Source organism: Oncorhynchus kisutch, linkage group LG21, assembly GCF_002021735.2.
Source record: "Oncorhynchus kisutch isolate 150728-3 linkage group LG21, Okis_V2, whole genome shotgun sequence".
NCBI classification, from domain to species: Eukaryota; Metazoa; Chordata; class Actinopteri; order Salmoniformes; family Salmonidae; genus Oncorhynchus; species Oncorhynchus kisutch.
The window spans coordinates 37,800,385-37,821,618 of record NC_034194.2 but is presented as its reverse complement, the minus strand read 5'-3'; the positions used below and the strand labels follow the sequence as shown (position 1 = coordinate 37,821,618).

At 46.6% G+C, this 21,234-nt stretch overlaps 1 protein-coding gene across 3 annotated transcripts; it reads left to right on the top strand.

The window, feature by feature from the left end:
• The first annotated feature begins 541 nt into the window (after positions 1-541).
• LOC109883918 (cyclin-K-like) lies at positions 542-21,074 on the top strand. Of its 3 annotated transcripts, XM_031800866.1 has the most exons (11): positions 554-670; positions 934-985; positions 1,213-1,439; positions 1,581-1,662; positions 2,049-2,180; positions 16,048-16,171; positions 16,392-16,449; positions 16,601-16,770; positions 18,156-18,358; positions 18,940-19,042; positions 19,574-21,074. In XM_031800866.1, exons 3-11 carry the CDS (start codon positions 1,252-1,254, stop codon positions 20,110-20,112), a joined length of 1,599 nt encoding a protein of 532 aa, XP_031656726.1. In that variant the 5' UTR covers positions 554-670; positions 934-985; positions 1,213-1,251; the 3' UTR covers positions 20,113-21,074. The 3 variants fall into 3 exon arrangements, with proteins under 3 accessions (XP_031656725.1, XP_031656726.1, XP_031656727.1); XM_031800865.1 differs by lacking the exon at positions 934-985 and having other exon boundaries at positions 542-670; XM_031800867.1 differs by lacking the exons at positions 554-670; positions 934-985 and having other exon boundaries at positions 1,309-1,439; positions 1,581-1,603.
• The last annotated feature ends 160 nt before the right edge of the window (positions 21,075-21,234 follow it).

Here is a 21,234-nt window from a genome sequence, read left to right as displayed (position 1 = left end):
TTCTTGATATCAAGTTACACCTATTGACTACAGTCTCCTATCCTGCCACGCGAATTACCCTAACCTGCCACCTTCAATTATTCTAATCTGCTATGTAAACAAATCATCTGTGTCTGGAAACCAACCTTCTCTTAACACCGGAACTGACCACGGAAACTAACCACAAACACATCAAGAAACGCCCCAGATTTAGGTCTGCAATCACACCATATTCCACGCACACAACTCCTCAAACCGTCTGGACCTTGATTTAATTTTAATTGTTAATTTTATTATTTTTCTTATCCATAAGATGAAGTGGGCGGAGAACCTTTACATTGTTTAAGGCAGAACTGAAACATTAGTTTGAAATTATCAGTAAATGTAAAAAACAAAAAAATGCCGTTTGTACCATAAAACTTTTTGACAAATTTAAAATGTAGTTTTACATGAAATACCCCTGTCTACGTTTGGTTTATGCACTCTTGTCTCTATATTTCTGTTTTAGAATTTGTGCTATTTTTCATAATAATAATAATAAAAACCCTCACCGGCATCTGACGTAAAACAAAAATGGCGGCGCCCATGTTACAATGGAGACTGTTGTCGGTGACTAATTCAGTCTAAATAAAAAACGATTATTTAATCGATTGTTGATATTGTTACTCATTATAAAGCCTACATGATAAAGGTAAGCGTCCTTCTTTTCAGATTTTAGACAACCTACGTTTGACATGCGTGTGTTTTGGACTGATTGAACGGTCAGGGAGTGCAAGCTAACATTAGCTAAAGTTAGTTTTACCAAGTTAGTTAGCTACAGTAGCTAACTTGCAACTTCGGCCTGAAATATAGTTAAGTAACGTTAGCTTACAACAACGTTATTTAGCACAGGCTTTCAACTGTGGTCAGAGAGATCAAATGGATATTGTCAAAACTGTTATTTCTTCCATGTAGGTAATCCATGCCCCTCATCCTGTTATCTACCTAGCTCTGTAGCTATAGTTAGGTAATATAAACCCTCATTTAATATTATGAATTCAATGGCTACTACCACGAAGTATTTATTAGTTTAACTTCCCAAATAGTTTCTAGCTACTGTAAAATAAGATAGATGACAACTTTAGCAAGCTAACTAGCAACCGATTTCTTCATCATATATGACAATACTCTACAACATTAATTCATGCTGTCTTCGCTGTGAATCATCCCGTTTTCATCCCCCTTTTTTGCCAGTCTTCTAGTTCAGCGGGTCCATCATCCTCTTCTCACCAGATGAAGGAAAACAACCACCCCTCCAGTGGTCAGGCCTTCCTTGACCATATCAAGCCATGCTGGTACTGGGACAAGAAGGACCTGGCCCACACCCCGTCCCAGTCTGAGGGCCTGGACCCGGCCACAGAGGCCCGGTACCGCAGGGAGGGGGCCCGGTTCATCTTCGATGTGGGGACCAGACTCGGACTGTATCCTTTTACATGCAACATTTGACACAGTCATGTCATCTGGTTGATCATTTTCTGTGTGTCAGAAAGTTAGCAAGATTTTTTTGATTTCACCTAAAGTAATGTGGCTTTGTCGAGTTTCACCCTCAACTCTGTCATCAGACATTATGACACCTTGGCAACAGGTATCATCTACTTCCACCGCTTCTACATGTTTCACTCTTTCAAACAGTTCCCCAGATATGTATTTAGCAGAAACTCTTATCCAAAGCGACTTACAATGCTACACATTTACAATAATTTGCCTTCAACAATCAAAATAATTGTACACAGTCATGTTGTCAACTTCAATCTCAGTGGTGCATTCTTAAAGGTACTGCCTAATGTGTGAGACTTGTGTATTGTGTATCTACAGGTGACAGGTGGTACTGCCTAATGTCTTGGTATTAAATTGTGTCAGACTTGTGTATTGTGTGTATTGTGTATCTACAGGTGACAGGTGGTACTGCCTAATGTCTTGGTATTAAATTGTGTCAGACTTGTGTATTGTGTGTATTGTGTATCTACAGGTGACAGGTGGTACTGCTTAATATCTTGGTATTAAATCGTGTGAGACCTGTATATCTACAGGTGACCGGTGCGTGTTGTCTCTTCTTGGCTGGGAAAGTGGAGGAGACTCCTAAGAAATGTAAAGACATCATCAAGACGGCTCGGAGCTTACTGAACGACATACAGTTTGCCCAGTTTGGAGACGACCCAAAGGTGAGATGTGTCTTAGTTCATTCACTTCTCCCTCTGTTTGTAGGTACAGTGAAGTCCTGCTATGTTTACTGGTACACTTTCTACACGTGCTGAACCAAACTGCTGGCTTGATGATAATAGGCTATTATTTATAATTATTATTATTATTTAATATTTTGTCCTTTTTACGGGGTAGATCAGCTTTAATATTGCAGATACATTGATGGAAGCTAAAATCTAATTGCCCACATCATTTCCAATCCCCCATATATTTTTTGGTAAATATATGCACAATCGGTCAAAAGTTTTAGAACACCTACTCATTCAAGGGTTTTTCTTTATTTTTACTATTTTCTACATTGTAGAATAATAGTGAAGACATCAAAACTATAAAATAACACATGATTTGTTTAACACTTTGTTTACTACATGATTCCATATGTGTTATTTCATAGTTTCAAACCCGTGAGTGAGTAGGTGTTCTAAAACTTTTGTCCGGTAGTTGTGTTCGGAAAGTATTCACAGACCCCGTGACTTTTTCCATATTTTGTTATGTTACAGCCTTATTCTAAAATTGATTAACCTCTCTGAACCACCTATCCCGGATCGTATATAATTGTCATCAGCAACGCTGAATAGCATAGCGCCACAGTCAAATAATATTACTAGAAAATATTAATATTCATGAAATCACAAGTGCAATATTGCAAAACACAGTTTAGCCTTTTTGTTAATCCACTTGTCCTCTCAGATTTTGAAATTATGCTTTACAGCGAAAGCAATACAAGCGTTTGTGTAAGTTTATCGATCGCTCGACAAAACAATAAGTACACTTAGCATCATGTAACTTGGTCACGAAATTCAGAAAAGCAATCAAATTAATCGTTTACCTTTGATCTTCGGATGTTTTCACTCACGAGACTCCCAGTTAGACAACAAATGTTCCTTTTGTTCCATGAGATATTTTTTACATCCAAATACCTCCGTTAGTTTGGTGCGTTATGCCCAGGAATCCACCGGAAAGAGCGGTCACGACAACCCAGACAAAAATTCCAAATTATATCCATAATGTCCACAGAAAAATGTCAAACGTTTTTTATAATCAATCCTCAGGGTGTTTTTCAAATATCTATTCGATAATATATCAACCGGGACAGTTGGCTTTTCACTAGGACCGGGAGTAACAATGGCCGCCTTTCTCTTTTGCGCACAACTCACTCTGAGTGCCCCCACCTATCCACTTACGCAATGTGGTCGTTCACGCCCATTCTTCAAAATAAAAGCCTGAAACTATGTCTAAAGGCTGTTGACACCTTAGGGAAGCCATAGAAAAAGGAATCTGGTTGATATCCCTTTAAATGGGCAATAGGGATGCATAACAACAGAGAGGTTTCAAAAACAGGGGCACTTCCTGATTGGATTTTCCTCAGGCTTTAGCCTGCAATATCAGTTATGTTTAACTCACAGACAACATTTTGACAGTTTTGGTTACTTTAGAGTGTTTTCTATCCTAATCTGTCAATTATATGCATATTCTAGCATCTGGTCCTGAGAAATAGGCCGTTTACTTTGGGAACGTTATTTTTCCAAACATAAAAATAGTGCCCCCTAGCTACAAGAGGTTTTAAATAACAAAAAAATATTCAGCAATACACATACACTACCCCATAATGAAAAAGTGAAAACAGGTTTTTAGACAGTTTTTTAAATGTATTATAAATAAAAAAGATAACTTATTAAATTAATTATTAGTATTCAGACCCTTTGCTATGAGACTCGAAATTGAGCTCAGGTGCATCCTGTTTCCATTGATCATCATTTTCTACAACTTAATTGGAGTCCACCTGTGGTCAATTTAAATTGATTGGACATGATTTGGAAAGACACACACCTGTCTATATAAGGTCCCACAGTTGACAGTGCATGTCAGAGCAAAAACCCAAGCCATGAGGTCGACGGAATTGTCCATAGAGCGCAGAGACAGGATCGTGTCGAGGCACAGATCTGGGGAAGGGTGCCAAAAAAATGTGTGCAGCATTGAAGGTCCCCAGGAACATAGTGACCTCCATCATTCTTAAATGGAAGAAGTTTGGAACCACCAAGACTCTTCCTAGAACTAACTGCATGGCTAAACTGAGCAATCGGGGGAGAAGGGCCTTGGTCAGGGAGGTGACCAAGAATCCTATAGTCACTCTGATAGAGCTCTCAATGTCCTCTGTGGAAATGGGAGAACCTTCCAGAAGGACAACCATCTCTGCAGCACTCCACCAATCAGGCCTTTATGGTAGTGGCCGGACAGAAGCCATTCCTCAGTAAAAGGCACATGACAGTCGGCTTGGAGTTTGCCAAAAGGCGCCTAAAGACTCTGACCATGAGAAACAAGATTCTCTGTTCTGATGAAACCATGATTGAACTATTTGGCCTGAATGCCAAGCGTCACATCTGGAGGAAACCTGCCACCATCCCTACGGTGAAGAATGGTGGTGGCAGCATCATGCCGTGGAGATGTATTTCAACTGCAGGGACTGGGAGACTATTCAGGATCAAGGGAAAGATGAACAGAGCAAAGTACAGAGAGATCCTTGATGAAAACCTGGAGCGCGTGCTACGGGTGGGTGTTGCTATCGTGACCAGTGAACTGAGATAAGGTGGAGCTTTTACCTAGCATGGACTTGTAGATGACCTGGAGCCGAATATGTAGCGAGGGCCAGCCGACTAGAGCATGCAGGTCGCAGTGGTGGGTGGTATAAGGTGCTTTAGTAACAAAACGGATTGCACTGTGATAAACTGCATCCAGTTTGCTGAGTAGAGTGTTGGAAGCTATTTTGTAGATGACATCGCCAAAGTCGAGGATCGGTAGGATAGTCAGTTTTACTAGGGTAAGTTTGGCGGCGTGAGTGAAGGAGGCTTTGTTGCGTAATAGAAAGCCAATTCTAGATTTGATTTTAGATTGGAGATGTTTGATATGAGTCTGGAAGGAGAGTTTACAGTCTAGCCAGACACCTAGGTACTTATAGATGTCCACATATTCAAGGTCGGAACCATCCAGGGTGGTGATGCTAGTCATGCGTGCGGGTGCAGGCAGTGAACGGTTGAAAAGCATGCATTTGGTTTTACTAGCGTTTAAGAGCAGTTGGAGGCCGCGGAAGGAGTGTTGTATGGCATTGAAGCTCGTTTGGAGGTTAGATAGCACAGTGTCCAAGGACGGGCCGGAAGTATATTGAATGGTGTCGTCTGTGTAGAGGTGGATCAGGGAATCGCCCGCAGCAAGAGCAACATCATTGATATATACAGAGAAAAGAGTCGGCCTGAGAATTTAACCCTGTGGCACCCCCATAGAGACTGCCAGAGGACCGGACAGCATGCCCTCCGATTTGACACACTGAACTCTGAACTCTGTTTGCAAAGTAGTTGGTGAACCAGGCACGGCAGTCATCAGAAAAACCGAGGCTACTGAGTCTGCCGATAAGAATATGGTGATTGACAGAGTCGAAAGCCTTGGCAAGGTCGATGAAGACTGCTGCACAGTACTGTCTATTATCGATGGCGGTTATGATATCGTTTAGTACCTTGAGCATGGCTGAGGTGCACCCGTGACCGGCTCGGAAACCAGATTGCACAGCGGAGAAGGTACGGTGGGATTCGAGATGGTCAGTGACCTGTTTGTTGACTTGGCTTTCGAAGACCTTAGATTGGCAGGGCAGGATGGATATAGGTCTGTAACAGTTTGGGTCCAGGGTGTCTCCCCCTTTGAAGAGGGGGATGGCTGCGGCAGCTTTCCAATCCTTGGGGATCTCAGACGATATGAAAGAGAGGTTAAACAGGCTGGTAATGGGGGTTGCGACAATGGCGGCGGATAGTTTCAGAAATAGAGGGTCCAGATTGTCAAGCCCAGCTGATTTGTACGGGTCCAGGTTTAGCAGATGTTCTGAAAGAGCTGCAATCTGGATTTGGTTTATGGAGAACCTGGGGGGGGGGGGGGGGGCGGGGGCGGAAGGCATGGCCAGCCGCTGAGAAATGCTTGTTGAAGTTTTCGATAATCATGGATTTATCGGTGGTGACCGTGTTACCTAGCCTCAGTGCAGTGGGCAGCTGGGAGGAGGTGCTCTTGTTCTCCATGGACTTCAGTGTCCCAGAACTTTTTGGAGTTGGAGCTACAGGATACAAATTTCTGCCTGAAGAAGCTGGCCTTAGCTTTCGTGACTGACTGCGTGTATTGGTTCCTGACTTCCCTGAACAGTTGCATATCGCGGGGACTATTCGATGCTATTGCAGTCCGCCACAGGATGTTTTTGTGCTGGTCGAGGGCAGTCAGCTCTGGAGTGAACCAAGGGCTATATCTGTTCTTAGTTCTGCATTTTTTTTAACGGAGCATGCTTATCTAAAATGGTGAGGAAGTTACTTTTAAAGAATGACCAGGCATCCTCAACTGACGGGATGAGGTCAATGTCCTTCCAGGATACCCGGGCCAGGTCGATTAGAAAGGCCTGCTCACAGAAGTGTTTTAGGGAGCGTTTGACAGTGATGAGGGGTGGTCGTTTGACTGCGGCTCCGTAGCGGATACAGGCAATGAGGCAGTGATCGCTGAGATCCTGTTTGAAGACAGCGGAGGTGTATTTGGAGGGCCAGTTGGTCAGGATGATGTCTATGAGGGTGCCCTTGTTTACAGATTCAGGGTTGTACCTGGTGGGTTCCTTGATGATTTGTGTGAGATTGAGGGCATCTAGCTTAGATTGTAGGACTGCCGGGGTGTTAAGCATATCCCAGTTTAGGTCACCTAACAGAACAAACTCTGAAGCTAGATGGGGGGCGATCAATTCACAAATGGTGTCCAGGGCACAGCTGGGAGCTGAGGGGGGTCGGTAGCAGGCGGCAACAGTGAGAGACTTATTTCTGTACCGGAGGGAGGGAGGGAGAGAGTGATAGACAAAGCTGCATGTGAGCAGTTTTTTTTAAATTTTTTTTTACAAAAAGATAGATTTGGAGTTAGATAAACTTGGATTTTTCGGCAGGGACAGGATGCTACCGTCAGGGTACAGGATGCTACCGTCAGGGTACAGGATGCTACCGTCAGGGTACAGGATGCTACCGTCAGGGTACAGGATGCTACCGTCAGGGTACAGGATGCTACCGTCAGGGTACAGGATGCTACCGTCAGGGTACAGGATGCTACCGTCAGGGTACAGGATGCTACCGTCAGGGTACAGGATGCTACCGTCAGGGTACAGGATGCTACCGTCAGGGTACAGGATGCTACCGTCAGGGTACAGGATGCTACCGTCAGGGTACAGGATGCTACCGTCAGGGTACAGGATGCTACCGTCAGGGTACAGGATGCTACCGTCCACAACATAACCTTCACTCCAATTCAAAACTCCAAACCTACAACCTCATTTTGGACATAATGACCTGGAAGGATTACTACTACCAAGGTTTCATTTTTCTAAGCTATACAGAGGGTTCTCTGGTAAACGTACAGCAGAGACCTGAGGACACCATCCAACCTGGAACTGAGACAGACCAGATACAACTTCAATTAGCACTGAGGTGTGAAGTGAGAGGTGTCGAGGCCATTGAGCCCAACATGTTAGGTGTCTCACAAGCCCTCTCCCGCTGTTCAGAGACAATCTACAAATCTGTCTCCAGAAATAAAAGCTTCTCCCAAGTGGGTGTGACACCTACTCCCTCCAGCACACAGGCACTGTTGGAGCGAGTGACTCTGAACTTAAAATGGCCCCAAGTCATTATTTTGATTTTGTTTATTTAGCTATTTGCCTCATTTTTATATTTTTATTGTACCTTTATTTTACTAGGCACGTCAGTTAAGAACAAATTATTATTTTCAATGACGGCCTAGGAACAGTGGGTTAACTGCCTGTTCAGGGGCAGAATGACAGATTTGTACCTTGTCAGCTCGGGGATTTGAACTTGCAACCTTTCGGTTACAGGTACCCTGTAGCTACCCTGCATGCTTTGTTGAGGATGGACTTTCTTTACCCAACCTTGGGACAGACTGTTTGTTCCCACACTCGGGACTCTGACTCTATTGGTTACAGAGATTTTTGGCTTCCCATCCCATTCCAACCACCTCTCACCAGCTTTGTATTCATGTTACCTGTTGAAATTGATGTACAATATGATCTTGTTGCCATCTAATGCATAAATCAGTACTGCAGAGCTCTCCCTGTCCTCTGCCGTGCCTTGACTGTATTGGTGCTGATGATATCTGGAAATGTGCATGTACACCCTGACCCATCTGTTGCTAGCCCCAATTCTGACTCGTGCACTATCTGCTTCACTGATTTCTGCTCTTGTAAAAGCCTGGGTTTTCTGCTCATTAACACTAGAAGCTTATTACCTAAAATGGATCAATTGAAAGTGTGGGTTCACAGCTCCAATCCAGATGTGTTGGTCACTGAGACGTGGTTAAGGAAGAGTGTTTTGAATACTGATGCTAACTTTTCTGGTTACAATCTTTTTCGGCACTGGCCTGTACCCCACCTGCCCTAAAGCTCTCTCCTGGCCCCTTACACTAAGTCTGAATTTGTCCTGCAAGGTGACCTAAACTGGGACATGCTTAAACTACCTGACCAAGTCCTAAGGTAATGGGACCTAAATCTTTCTCAGATTATTACCAATCCCACAAGGTATGACTCCAAACACCCAGAAAAGGCTACTCTCCTTGATGTTATCTTCACAAATAATCCTGATAGGTATCAGTCTGGTGTTTTCTGTAGTGATCACTGTTTTTCAGCCTGTGTTCGTAATGGCTGCTCAGTGAAATGACCTGTCCTGATTTGTCATAGACGCTTGGTAAAAAAAACTTTAATGAGCAAGCCTTCCTTCATGATCTGGCCTCTGTAAATTGGTATAAAATCAGCTTGATCAACACTGTCAATCTGTTGAAGACACTTGGACCCTATTTTTTTAAATATTTTCAGTGGTATTGTTAACAAACTCTCCCGCATAAAGAAAATGAGAACTAAAAACAGGTTCAGCCCCTGGTTCGACCGTCATCTGGCAGAGTTACTCCACCTCAAGAATTCCATTTGGCGAAAGGCTCGGCACACGCATACTCAGGCTGACTGGCTATTGTTCAGGCAAATGAGAAATAAGTGCACTCAGGCTATCCGGAAGGCCAAAGTGCGTTACTTTAAGGAGCAGTTCTCTTTCTGTGGGTTTAAACCCAAGAAGTTCTGGAAAACCGTTAATGACCTGGAGAATAAACTCTCTTCCTCACAGCTGCCCATGTCCCTTAAAGTTGATGTGGTTGTTACTAACAAGCACATGGCTGAGCTTTTAATCACAACTTCATTAAGTCAGGATTCCTATTTGACTCAGCCATGCCTCCTTGCCCGTCCAACATTTCCTAGTCTCCCACCCCTTCTAATGTGACTAGCCACAATGCTCCTCCCTATTGTCACCTGCCCTGCTACAAAGTTTCTCCCTGCAGGTGGTCCCTGAATCCGAGGTGCTGAAGGAGCTCCTTAAACTTGACCCCCCAAAAAACATCTGGGTCAGATAGTTTAGACCCTTTCTTCTTTTCAATGTTGCTGCCCCTATCATCACCAAGCCTATCTCTGACCTTTAACCTGTCTCTCCTCTCTGGGGAGGTTTCCATTACTTGGAAGGCAGCCACGATCCATCCTTTATTTAAAGGGGGCGATCAAGCTGATCTTAACTGTGATAGGCCTATTTCTATTTTGCCTTGTTTATCAAACGTGTTGTAAAAACTTGTCAATAGTCGACTGACTGGCTTTCTTGATTTATATAGTATTCTCTCTGGTATTCAATCTGGTTTCCACTCTAGTTATGGATGTGCAGCCTTAAAGGTCCTCAATGATGTCACCATTGCCCTTGATTCTAAGTAATGTTGTGCTGCTATTTTTATTGACTTGGTCAAAGCTTTTGATAAGGTAGACCCAGTGGTTTTCAAACGTGTTATAGTCCCGTACCCCTTCAAACATTCAACCTCCAGCTGTGTACCCCCTCTAGTACCAGGGTCAGAGCACACTCAAATGTTTTTTGCCATTATTGTAAGCCTGCCCCACACACACACACACACACACACACTATACGATACATTTATTAAACATAAGAGTGAGTGTGAGTTTTGTCACAGCCCAGCTCGTGGGAAGTGACCAAGAGCTGTTATAGGACCAAGGCACAAATAATAATAATCAATAATTTAGCTTTTTATTTAGCCATCTTCTATATAAAATCTTATTTGATCATCAAAAATGGTGAATAACTCACCACAGGTTAATGTGCTTGAAAGGATGCACATAACTCTGCAATGTTGGGTTGTATTGCAGATAATGTCTTAAATCATTTTCCTACTCAGTCTGTGCCTGAATATTTAGTTTTCATGCTAGTAAGGGCCGAGAATCCACTCTCACATAGGTACATGGTTGGAAAGGGCATCAGTGTCTTAACAACGCGATTTGCCAAGGCAAGAAACTCTGAGCGCAGACCGATCCAGAAATCTGGCAGTAGCTTCTGATTTTAAATTCAATTTTCACAGAACCGCTTGTTGCAATTTCGATGAGGAACTCTTGTTCAGATATTGGTAAGTGGACTGGAGGCAGGGCATGAAAGGGATAACGAATCCAGTTGTTTGTGTCGTCCGTTTCTGGAAAGTACCTGTGTAATTGTGCACCCAACTCACTCAGATAATTCACTATTTCACATTTGACATTGTCCATAAGCTTGTTAATTTGCACACAAATCATACAATGATGGAAAGACCTGTGTGTTGTCCTTGTTAATGCAGACAGAAAAGAGCTTCAACTTCTTAATCAGCCTCAATTTTGTCCCGCTCAGTGAATATAGTTGCGAAGAGTCCCTGTAATCCTAGATTCAGATCATTCAGGTGAGATAAAACATCACCCAGATAGGCCAGTCGAGTGAGAAACTGGTCATCATGCAGACGGTCAGACAAGTGAAAACTTTAAACTCGTCTCTCAATTTAAAAAAACGTGTCAATACTTTGCCCCTTGATAACCAGCTGTATGTTGTAAAAGCGTTACATGGTCGCTGCCCATATCATTGCATAATGCAGAAAATACACCAGTGTTCAGGGGCCTTGTTTTCACTGTTTTCACTGTAGTGTCCAAAATGTCTTTAAAGCTGTCAGGCATTCCCTTGGCAGCAAGAGCCTCTTGGGGGATGCTGTAGTGACCCAAGTGTTGTTGGGAGCAACTGCTTGCACGCGCGTTACCACTCCACTAAGTCTCCCTGTCAGGGCTTTTCAGTACAGATACCAACACATCTTGACCACCAAAGTCCATTTGATGTCACAAAGCTGTCCAGTACTTTTAAAAATATCCTCTGTCGTCCTGGTTTCCAGTGGTTTGCAGAAGAGGATGTCTTCCTTAATTGACCCCCCCCCCCATAAACGTAACAGACATATACCAGGAGCTGTGCCAGGCCCGCCACGTCTGTTGACTCATCCAGCTGTAACAGACAGTATATATATATATATATACTGTGTACAGTATATATATTACACACCTTTTAGAAAATGTGTTTCCTTGTATTATTTTCCGCTCACCCTGCCACCCCTCCCGTGATTGGAGAAAACTAATGAACAACAACACTTTTACTTCCTGGTTATACACACTATATACCTTTTTTACAGACACAATCAATTTTTACGATAGTTATATTTTGTTTTATTTCTGTCCTTTACCTCTCCCATTTCTTTCTGGTGTCCTTCCTCTACCTCTCCCATCTCTTTCTGGTGTCCTTCCTCTACCTCTCCCGTCTCTTTCTGGTGTCCTTCCTCTACCTCTCCCGTCTCTTTCTGGTGTCCTTCCTCTACCTCTCCCGTCTCTTTCTGGTGTCCTTCCTCTACCTCTCCCGTCTCTTTCTGGTGTCCTTCCTCTACCTCTCCCGTCTCTTTCTGGTGTCCTTCCTCTACCTCTCCCGTCTCTTTCTGGTGTCCTTCCTCTACCTCTCCCGTCTCTTTCTGGTGTCCTTCCTCTACCTCTCCCGTCTCTTTCTGGTGTCCTTCCTCTACCTCTCCCGTCTCTTTCTGGTGTCCTTCCTCTACCTCTCCCGTCTCTTTCTGGTGTCCTTCCTCTACCTCTCCCGTCTCTTTCTGGTGTCCTTCCTCTACCTCTCCCGTCTCTTTCTGGTGTCCTTCCTCTACCTCTCCCGTCTCTTTCTGGTGTCCTTCCTCTACCTCTCCCGTCTCTTTCTGGTGTCCTTCCTCTACCTCTCCCGTCTCTTTCTGGTGTCCTTCCTCTACCTCTCCCGTCTCTTTCTGGTGTCCTTCCTCTACCTCTCCCGTCTCTTTCTGGTGTCCTTCCTCTACCTCTCCCGTCTCTTTCTGGTGTCCTTCCTCTACCTCTCCCGTCTCTTTCTGGTGTCCTTCCTCTACCTCTCCCGTCTCTCTCTGGTGTCCTTCCTCTCCCGTCTCTCTCTCTCTGGTGTCCTTCCTCTCCCGTCTCTCGCTCTCTGGTGTCCTTCCTCTCCCGTCTCTCGCTCTCTGGTGTCCTTCCTCTCCCGTCTCTCTCTCTCTGGTGTCCTTCCTCTCCCGTCTCTCGCTCTCTGGTGTCCTTTTCTCCCGTCTCTCGCTCTCTGGTGTCCATCCTCTCCCGTCTCTCGCTCTCTGGTGTCCTTCCTCTACCTCTCCCGTCTCTCTCTGGTGTCCTTCCTCTCCCGTCTCTCGCTCTCTGGTGTCCATCCTCTCCCGTCTCTCGCTCTCTGGTGTCCATCCTCTCCCGTCTCTCGCTCTCTGGTGTCCTTCCTCTCCCGTCTCTCGCTCTCTGGTGTCCTTCCTCTCCCGTCTCTCGCTCTCTGGTGTCCTTCCTCTCCCGTCTCTCGCTCTCTGGTGTCCTTCCTCTCCCGTCTCTCGCTCTCTGGTGTCCTTCCTCTCCCGTCTCTCGCTCTCTGGTGTCCTTCCTCTCCCGTCTCTCGCTCTCTGGTGTCCTTTTCTCCCGTCTCTCGCTCTCTGGTGTCCATCCTCTCCCGTCTCTCGCTCTCTGGTGTCCTTCCTCTCCCGTCTCTCGCTCTCTGGTGTCCATCCTCTCCCGTCTCTCGCTCTCTGGTGTCCTTCCTCTCCCGTCTCTCGCTCTCTGGTGTCCTTCCTCTCCCGTCTCTCGCTCTCTGGTGTCCTTCCTCTCCCGTCTCTCGCTCTCTGGTGTCCTTCCTCTCCCGTCTCTCGCTCTCTGGTGTCCTTCCTCTCCCGTCTCTCGCTCTCTGGTGTCCTTCCTCTCCCGTCTCTCGCTCTCTGGTGTCCTTCCTCTCCCGTCTCTCGCTCTCTGGTGTCCTTCCTCTCCCGTCTCTCGCTCTCTGGTGTCCTTCCTCTCCCGTCTCTCGCTCTCTGGTGTCCTTCCTCTCCCGTCTCTCGCTCTCTGGTGTCCTTCCTCTCCCGTCTCTCGCTCTCTGGTGTCCTTCCTCTCCCGTCTCTCGCTCTCTGGTGTCCTTCCTCTCCCGTCTCTCGCTCTCTGGTGTCCTTCCTCTCCCGTCTCTCGCTCTCTGTGTCCTTCCTCTCCCGTCTCTCGCTCTCTGGTGTCCTTCCTCTCCCGTCTCTCGCTCTCTGGTGTCCTTCCTCTCCCGTCTCTCGCTCTCTGGTGGTCCTTCCTCTCCCGTCTCTCTCTCTCTGGTGTCCTTTTCTCCCGTCTCTCGCTCTCTGGTGTCCATTCCTCTCCCGTCTCTCGCTCTCTGGTGTCCTCTCTACCTCTCCGTCTCTCTGGTGTCCTTCCTCTCCCGTCTCTCGCTCTCTGGTGTCCTTCCTCTCCCGTCTCTCGCTCTCTGGTGTCCATCCTCTCCCGTCTCTCGCTCTCTGGTGTCCATCCTCTCCCGTCTCTCGCTCTCTGGTGTCCTTCCTCTCCCGTCTCTCGCTCTCTGGTGTCCTTCCTCTCCCGTCTCTCGCTCTCTGGTGTCCTTCCTCTCCCGTCTCTCGCTCTCTGGTGTCCTTCCTCTCCCGTCTCTCGCTCTCTGGTGTCCTTCCTCTCCCGTCTCTCGCTCTCTGGTGTCCTTCCTCTCCCGTCTCTCGCTCTCTGGTGTCCTTTTCTCCCGTCTCTCGCTCTCTGGTGTCCATCCTCTCCCGTCTCTCGCTCTCTGGTGTCCTTCCTCTCCCGTCTCTCGCTCTCTGGTGTCCATCCTCTCCCGTCTCTCGCTCTCTGGTGTCCTTCCTCTCCCGTCTCTCGCTCTCTGGTGTCCTTCCTCTCCCGTCTCTCGCTCTCTGGTGTCCTTCCTCTCCCGTCTCTCGCTCTCTGGTGTCCTTCCTCTCCCGTCTCTCGCTCTCTGGTGTCCTTCCTCTCCCGTCTCTCGCTCTCTGGTGTCCATCCTCTCCCGTCTCTCGCTCTCTGGTGTCCTTCCTCTCCCGTCTCTCGCTCTCTGGTGTCCTTCCTCTCCCGTCTCTCGCTCTCTGGTGTCCTTCCTCTCCCGTCTCTCGCTCTCTGGTGTCCTTCCTCTCCGTCTCTCGCTCTCTGGTGTCCTTCCTCTCCCGTTCTCTCGCTCTCTGGTGTCCTTCCTCTCCCGTCTCTCGCTCTCTGGTGTCCTTCCTCTCCCGTCTCTCGCTCTCTGGTGTCCTTCCTCTCCCGTCTCTCGCTCTCTGGTGTCCTTCCTCTCCCCGTCTCTCGCTCTCTGGTGTCCTTCCTCTCCCGTCTCTCGCTCTCTGGTGTCCTTCCTCTCCCGTCTCTCGCTCTCTGGTGTCCTTCCTCTCCCGTCTCTCGCTCTCTTGGTGTCCATCCTCTCCCGTCTCTCGCTCTCTGGTGTCCTACCTCTCCCGTCTCTCTCTCTCTGGTGTCCTTCCTCTCCCGTCTCTCGCTCTCTGGTGTCCTTCTCTCCCGTCTCTCGCTCTCTGGTGTCCTTCCTCTCCCGTCTCTCGCTCTCTGGTGTCCTTCCTCTCCCGTCTCTCGCTCTCTGGTGTCCTTCCTCTCCCGTCTCTCTCTCTCTGGTGTCCTTCCTCTCCCGTCTCTCGCTCTCTGGTGTCCTTTTCTCCCGTCTCTCGCTCTCTGGTGTCCATCCTCTCCCGTCTCTCGCTCTCTGGTGTCCTTCCTCTCCCGTCTCTCTCTCTCTGGTGTCCTTCCTCTCCCGTCTCTCGCTCTCTGGTGTCCTTTTCTCCCGTCTCTCGCTCTCTGGTGTCCATCCTCTCCCGTCTCTCGCTCTCTGGTGTCCTTCCTCTCCCGTCTCTCTCTGGTGTCCTTCCTCTCCCGTCTCTCTCTCTGGTGTCCACCCAGTTTGATTTCTATTTGCCATATATTTTTAACTGTGCTGTTTCACAGAAGTTCTGAACCTATATACATTTTACAGACAGTGTGTTTTACAGTTGATATCTTGTTGTTTATTAGTCCCAACCTTCAGCTCCATTCAACCCCTCCCATCCATCTATTAACACCATCCATTTTGGATTTCTATTTGTCATATAGCTGTGCTGTGATGCTTCACAAGTTCTGAAACTTTCTATCAGTTTCTACAGATTGTAAATTATATATATATATTTTTTTTTTTTGCTAAAATTATTATATTATTGATTGTTTTGACTATTATTTTTCAGATCACCCAGTATTGCTATCTGCAGAGTTAGCTCCAGGTAAATGTCACAATTCTTCAGCCATTCCTGGACCTGTGACCAAAAACAAGCTACATATGGACAGTAACCAAAATAAATGATCTAATGACTCTGTCTCTTCACAGCAAAATATGTGGAGCTGGGAAGGTTATATCCCCCATATATATATAGCATTCTATTGTTGGCAATCATTTAGTTTTAATAGGCTATACTTTTCACATTGTCCTTTTCAGCACAGTTCACTCAATTATGTTTGAATGCTTAACCAGGCCAGCTCAGTCCAGCTCAGTTTGATAGTAGTATGAAAAGCACTTGTGTTTCCTTTACTTGATGCTCTTGCTTGGGTCCTGGGATGTATCATAGGATTTTCGCCATCAACAGGAAGAGGTTATGGTTCTAGAGAGGATCCTGCTACAGACGATCAAGTTTGACCTGCAAGTGGAACACCCTTACATGTTCCTGCTGCGATACGCCAAACAGCTCAAAGGTCTGAGCCGTGTTTCTATAATTTCCAACTGTCATCTCCAAGTCTTTATGTTGAAGTGGTTACTAGTATCCTTTAAGCTGTCTCCTCTCCAAATAGCACTAGTGATTCATGTTTTTTTACCTTGAAAACATCCAGGTCCTGTCTTGGCCACACCAGGCAATGATGTGTCCCTCCTTATGCAATTGTGAAAAAAAACAGTGTTTATTTTTTATTTTTCTAGGTGACAAAACCAAAGTTCAGAAGCTGGTGCAGATGGCCTGGACCTTCGTCAACGACAGGTGGGCCAAACATAACACCAGTAGTCCTTATTTCCTGTTTCCTGTCACCTTCTCATCTTACAATTTTCATCGAATGGTATTGTAGGACTGTATTTAGCTCCAGATCTCTACGGTTCTCTCTGTTCCTACCTCTCTCTCTTTCTCCCCCCAGTCTGTGCACCATGCTGTCCCTGCAGTGGGAATCAGAGATCATAGCTGTAGCAGTCATGTACCTGGCCGGACGGCTGTGTAAGTTTGACCTCCAGGAGTGGACGTCCAAGCAGTCGTCACGGCGATGGTGGGAGCAGTTTGTCCAGGACGTCCCAGTGGAGCTGCTGGAAGGTAAGACGTCTCTTTGCATTCTTACACTTCCCTGACACACATTTTAAGACGGTGACTCCCAAATGCACAGTGTTGCACCATTTTTAAAGCGTCTTGACTGGCTGCCTCACTGCTTGGCATCTGGGGCGGCAGGTAGCCTAGTGGTTAGAGCTTTGGGCCAGTAACCGAAAGGTTGCAGGATCGAATCCCCGAGCTGACAAGTTAAAAATCTGTCGTTCTGCCCTTGAACAAGGCACTGTTCCCCGGTAGGCCGTTCATTGTGAACACGAATTTGTTCTTAACTGACTTGTCTAGTTAAAGGTTCAATTAAACATTTTTATTTATTTAAAAAAATCTATATTATCTGTACATCACTGGGGCCGAGCTGCCTGCCATCCAGGACCTCTATACCAGGCGGTGTCAGAGGAAGGCCCTAATAATTGTCAGACCCCAGCCACCTTAGTCATAGACTGTTCTCTCTACTACTGCATTGCAAGCGGTACCGATGCACCAAGTTTGGAACGAACAGGATGAACTTCTACCATTCTATCATAAATAGTTAACCAAATAGTTACCCCAAATATCTGCACTGACCCTTTTTGCACAAACTCATCAAATCAAATGTATTTATATAGCCCTTCGTACATCAGCTGATATCTCAAAGTGCTGTACAGAAACCCAGCCTAAAACCCCAAACAGCAAGCAATGCAGGTGTAGAAGCACGGTGGATAGGAAAAACTCCCTAGAAAGGCCAAAACCTAGGAGGAACCAGGCTATGTGGGGTGGCCAGTCCTCTTCTGGCTGTGCCGGGTGGAGATTATAACAGAACATGGCCAGGATGTTCAAATGTTCATAAATGACCAGCATGGTCGTATAATAATAAGGCAGAACAGTTGAAACTGGAGCAGCAGCACGGTCAGATGGACTGGGGACAGCAAGGAGTCATCATGTCAGGTAATCCTGGGGCATGGTCCTAGGGCTCAGGTCCTCCGAGAGAGAGAGAGAAGGAGAGAATTAGAGAACGCACACTTAGATTCACACAGGACACCGAATAGGACAGGAGAAGTACTCCAGATATAACAAACTGACCCTAGCCCCCCGACACATAAACTACTGCAGCATAAATACTGGAGGCTGAGACAGGAGGGGTCAGGAGACACTCATCACTCAAACTCAACTCATCACGTACACTGCTGCTACTGTTTATCATGTTGCCAGGTCACTTTATCCCTACTTATGGTGTACTTATGGTGTAATGGTTACAAGTTCTGCTCATGTTCCTACTGCTATTGAGTCCTATTCATCCCTTAACGCTAAGCAGCATCTAGGAGAAATGACAAGAACTGTAGTTCTGTCCACAGGCACATCATACCTAACCCCTGTCCACTGCTGTCATCTCGTCCTAGACATCTGTCATCAGATCCTGGACTTGTACTCCCAGGGGAAGACCCCCATCCCCTCGGGTCTGGAGCAGGAGACCAAGCAGAGAGGACCCCCCCAGCCCCCTGGCCCAGCCCCCCCACAGCCTCCAGGGGGTGTCCCACTACCCCCTCCACCCAAGAGGATCTCCCCCCAAGGCAGCCCCCCGCGCCATCCGAAACGCTCACATGTGAGTGATGGCAGCGTGTCTTTGTATTTGTCAGCTGGTGACATATGCAATTCAATTTTCTGGAGATCATTCATGTTTAATTTTTTCATGTGTCTGAGTAGTATCCATGACTAACACCATAGGTATTAGATGATACCCTGGTATAAACAGTATATTTTGAAATACGGACTATATGATTTATAACTATCAGAAATCTAATACGTGTCAAATACATGATATCCAAGTCAGGTCTCCAGCTATGCATGTGGTTTGCTAACCTGCTAGCTAAGTGGCTCTATGTTAAGATCACGCTTCTTGGTCACAGCAGAGACATTCAACCCCCCCCTCCTGGATCAAGATCCCTGTTGCCTAAATAGTTTTGTGTGTAATGGCGCCCCCCTGTGTGCACATTCTGTAATACCATGCACTCCGGTATGGTACAGAGACGGTATGAAAATGTGGACACTGCCCAACCCTAACAGATAACCCCCCGATAACAGCTTGTGTGTAGTTGTTAGTTTTCATTCCTCAAGTGGTCTAAAGTTGAACGAGGAGCGTGTGTGCCTGCTTGAAGCAGCAGAGTATTCTTTCTGTTTTGTCAGACCTCTCCAAAAGAGGAACCTAAACCTCCAGAACAAGTGGGTTCTAAGATTCCACGGTTGGAGAACCCGATGCCCCCCCTGCCCGCTTCACAACCGCTGCCTGGTGAGTGTCTTATTACTCAGTAGGTTACTCATTATATGCATAACAGCAGTAGCTAGTGAGAGAGAATCTGGCCTGTTGTCATTTGATGGATGAAGTGGCATCTTTATGTTGTGTGTTTTTAATGATGGACATGGTTTTGGTGAGAGGCTGCTTAGAGCACAACAGGCCTTCTTTAGTATCCTGGTTCTGTAACTAACAGTCCAGTCAGAACAGACCACCCCCTCCTTACCTCCTGCCCTCTGACCAATCTGATTACTGCTTCAACTTGTTAATGAGCACTTCACAGGAAGTGTGTAGTCTATCTATGGGATTACTAGGAATTCTTTACGGTTTTTAAAGTGACAGTTGGGTCTCTAAAGGGCTGTCTCGTTGAACAGGAATGTCAAAGCTTTCAGCCCTATGATTGTTGACCTTACTTCACTACTCTCTCGCTCTCTCCCCTCTCTTTCTCTCTCTCTCCCCTCTTCTCTCGCTTCGCTCTCTCCCCTCTCCTTCACTCTCTCTCTTTCTCTCTCTTCTCTCTCCTCTCAGATCGTAAGGCTCCCCCAGTGCCTCCTGAAGCTGAGCCAGCCGCGGGTAGCGAGCCCGTTCCCCCTCCCCCCTCTCACGCGCCACCCCCTCACCAGCCCCCTCCCCTGCCCCACCGCCCCCCTCCTCCTCCTCCCTCTAGTTACATCATGGGAATGTCCACCTCTAGCTCCTACATGTCAGGGGAAGGCTTCCAAAGCCTTCAGTCCATAATGAAGACAGGGGAACCATCCTACCCCCCCATGCCCCCCAACTATGGTCCCCCCATGCCCTATCATCCTCATGTCTACCCCAACGCTCCACCCCCTGGCCCCCCACCCAGCGCCTACCCACCCCCCAACCTGCCCCCTCCCTCCCCGGCCTACCCTCCACCAGGCTACAACTACCCTGAGTACCCCCCTCCACGCATGCCCCCAGGACACGGGGTGCCACCTCCGGGGATGGGCATGCCTCCTGGGGGGTACCCTCCACCGCCAGGCCAGCCCCAGGTGCCCCTGCCACCCCCTGGCATGCCAATGAACCGTGGGGGATGGATGAGATGAAAGGAGGAGAGGGGGAAGGATGAAAGAGTGACAACTAGAGGAATGTCTGAAGCTAACAGTACACTTCCTGTTGTGCATACCTTTAGCTGGGTCGTGTTCATTAGTCACCAAATGGAAGAAACTGACTACTGAGGGACTACCTGCACTTGTCCAATAAGAAATGCTAATTTTCGTTTCTGTTGCAAAACTGTTTGGTACACTGTGTCCTAATGAATACAACCCTGGAGTCCACTGGCGATGTCAACAAACAAAGGATTTTTACCTCAGAGAGCCATGTCTGTTCTACATTGTCTTGGCTGCTTGTGGAATCCCAGGCATGTAAAGGTTACGACCCCTGGAACCTGTCCTGCCATTCTGTAGAGATTCTATCAGTTCCACATTCCATGTGGTTCCTTTTGAGAAAGACGAGGCAGATAATATTGAAGTCTTAACATGGTTGAACATATTTTGAGACGCACTGAAAGGAAATGCAATTTATATTTAGACGGAAGGTTCGAATGATGCAATAAAACCTGCTTGTTTTTGCTTTCATTTTGAGTCTGCATCGAAAAGGATATATTTTCAGTGCTGTGATAACTTGTGTATGTGTGTGGAGAACAAGTTGGGTTGATCGCAGAAAATACCAAACACATTTTTTGTCTATTTAGCTGTGTGAATATTGGTTGGTCTATAAGACGTATTGGACTGGATGTAACATGTGTTACATCAGGAATAGCACTTCCACTGTTAGTCATGAGCTGAAAGACATCGGTAACCCATATCTGGCTCTGAACAGCCGGTGGAAAGGACCCTGGACAGGCAGGAGTGTATTTGTACATGATTAAGTTACTAGGTCTAGACAGCTCATATCCTTAGTTAATCAGGCTTTACTTTAAGACAATTGCGTTCTCCCTCCCTACACACCCACACTTGCTTTTGTGTCTCACAGGCACTCGGGATAATAAAATAAAAAGTATAAACTAGTGTTGTCTTTGTTTAGTCTGTGTTGAATTAGTCTAGTATGTGTTACCATACTGCCTAGACTGGTTCATTGTGTGTGGAATCCTGGTGATTTGAGGCTAGTGGTGTGTTTGTTCAGAACTTTGTTGTGTTCTTGACAGTACTAAGGTCGGGTCAGGTTCA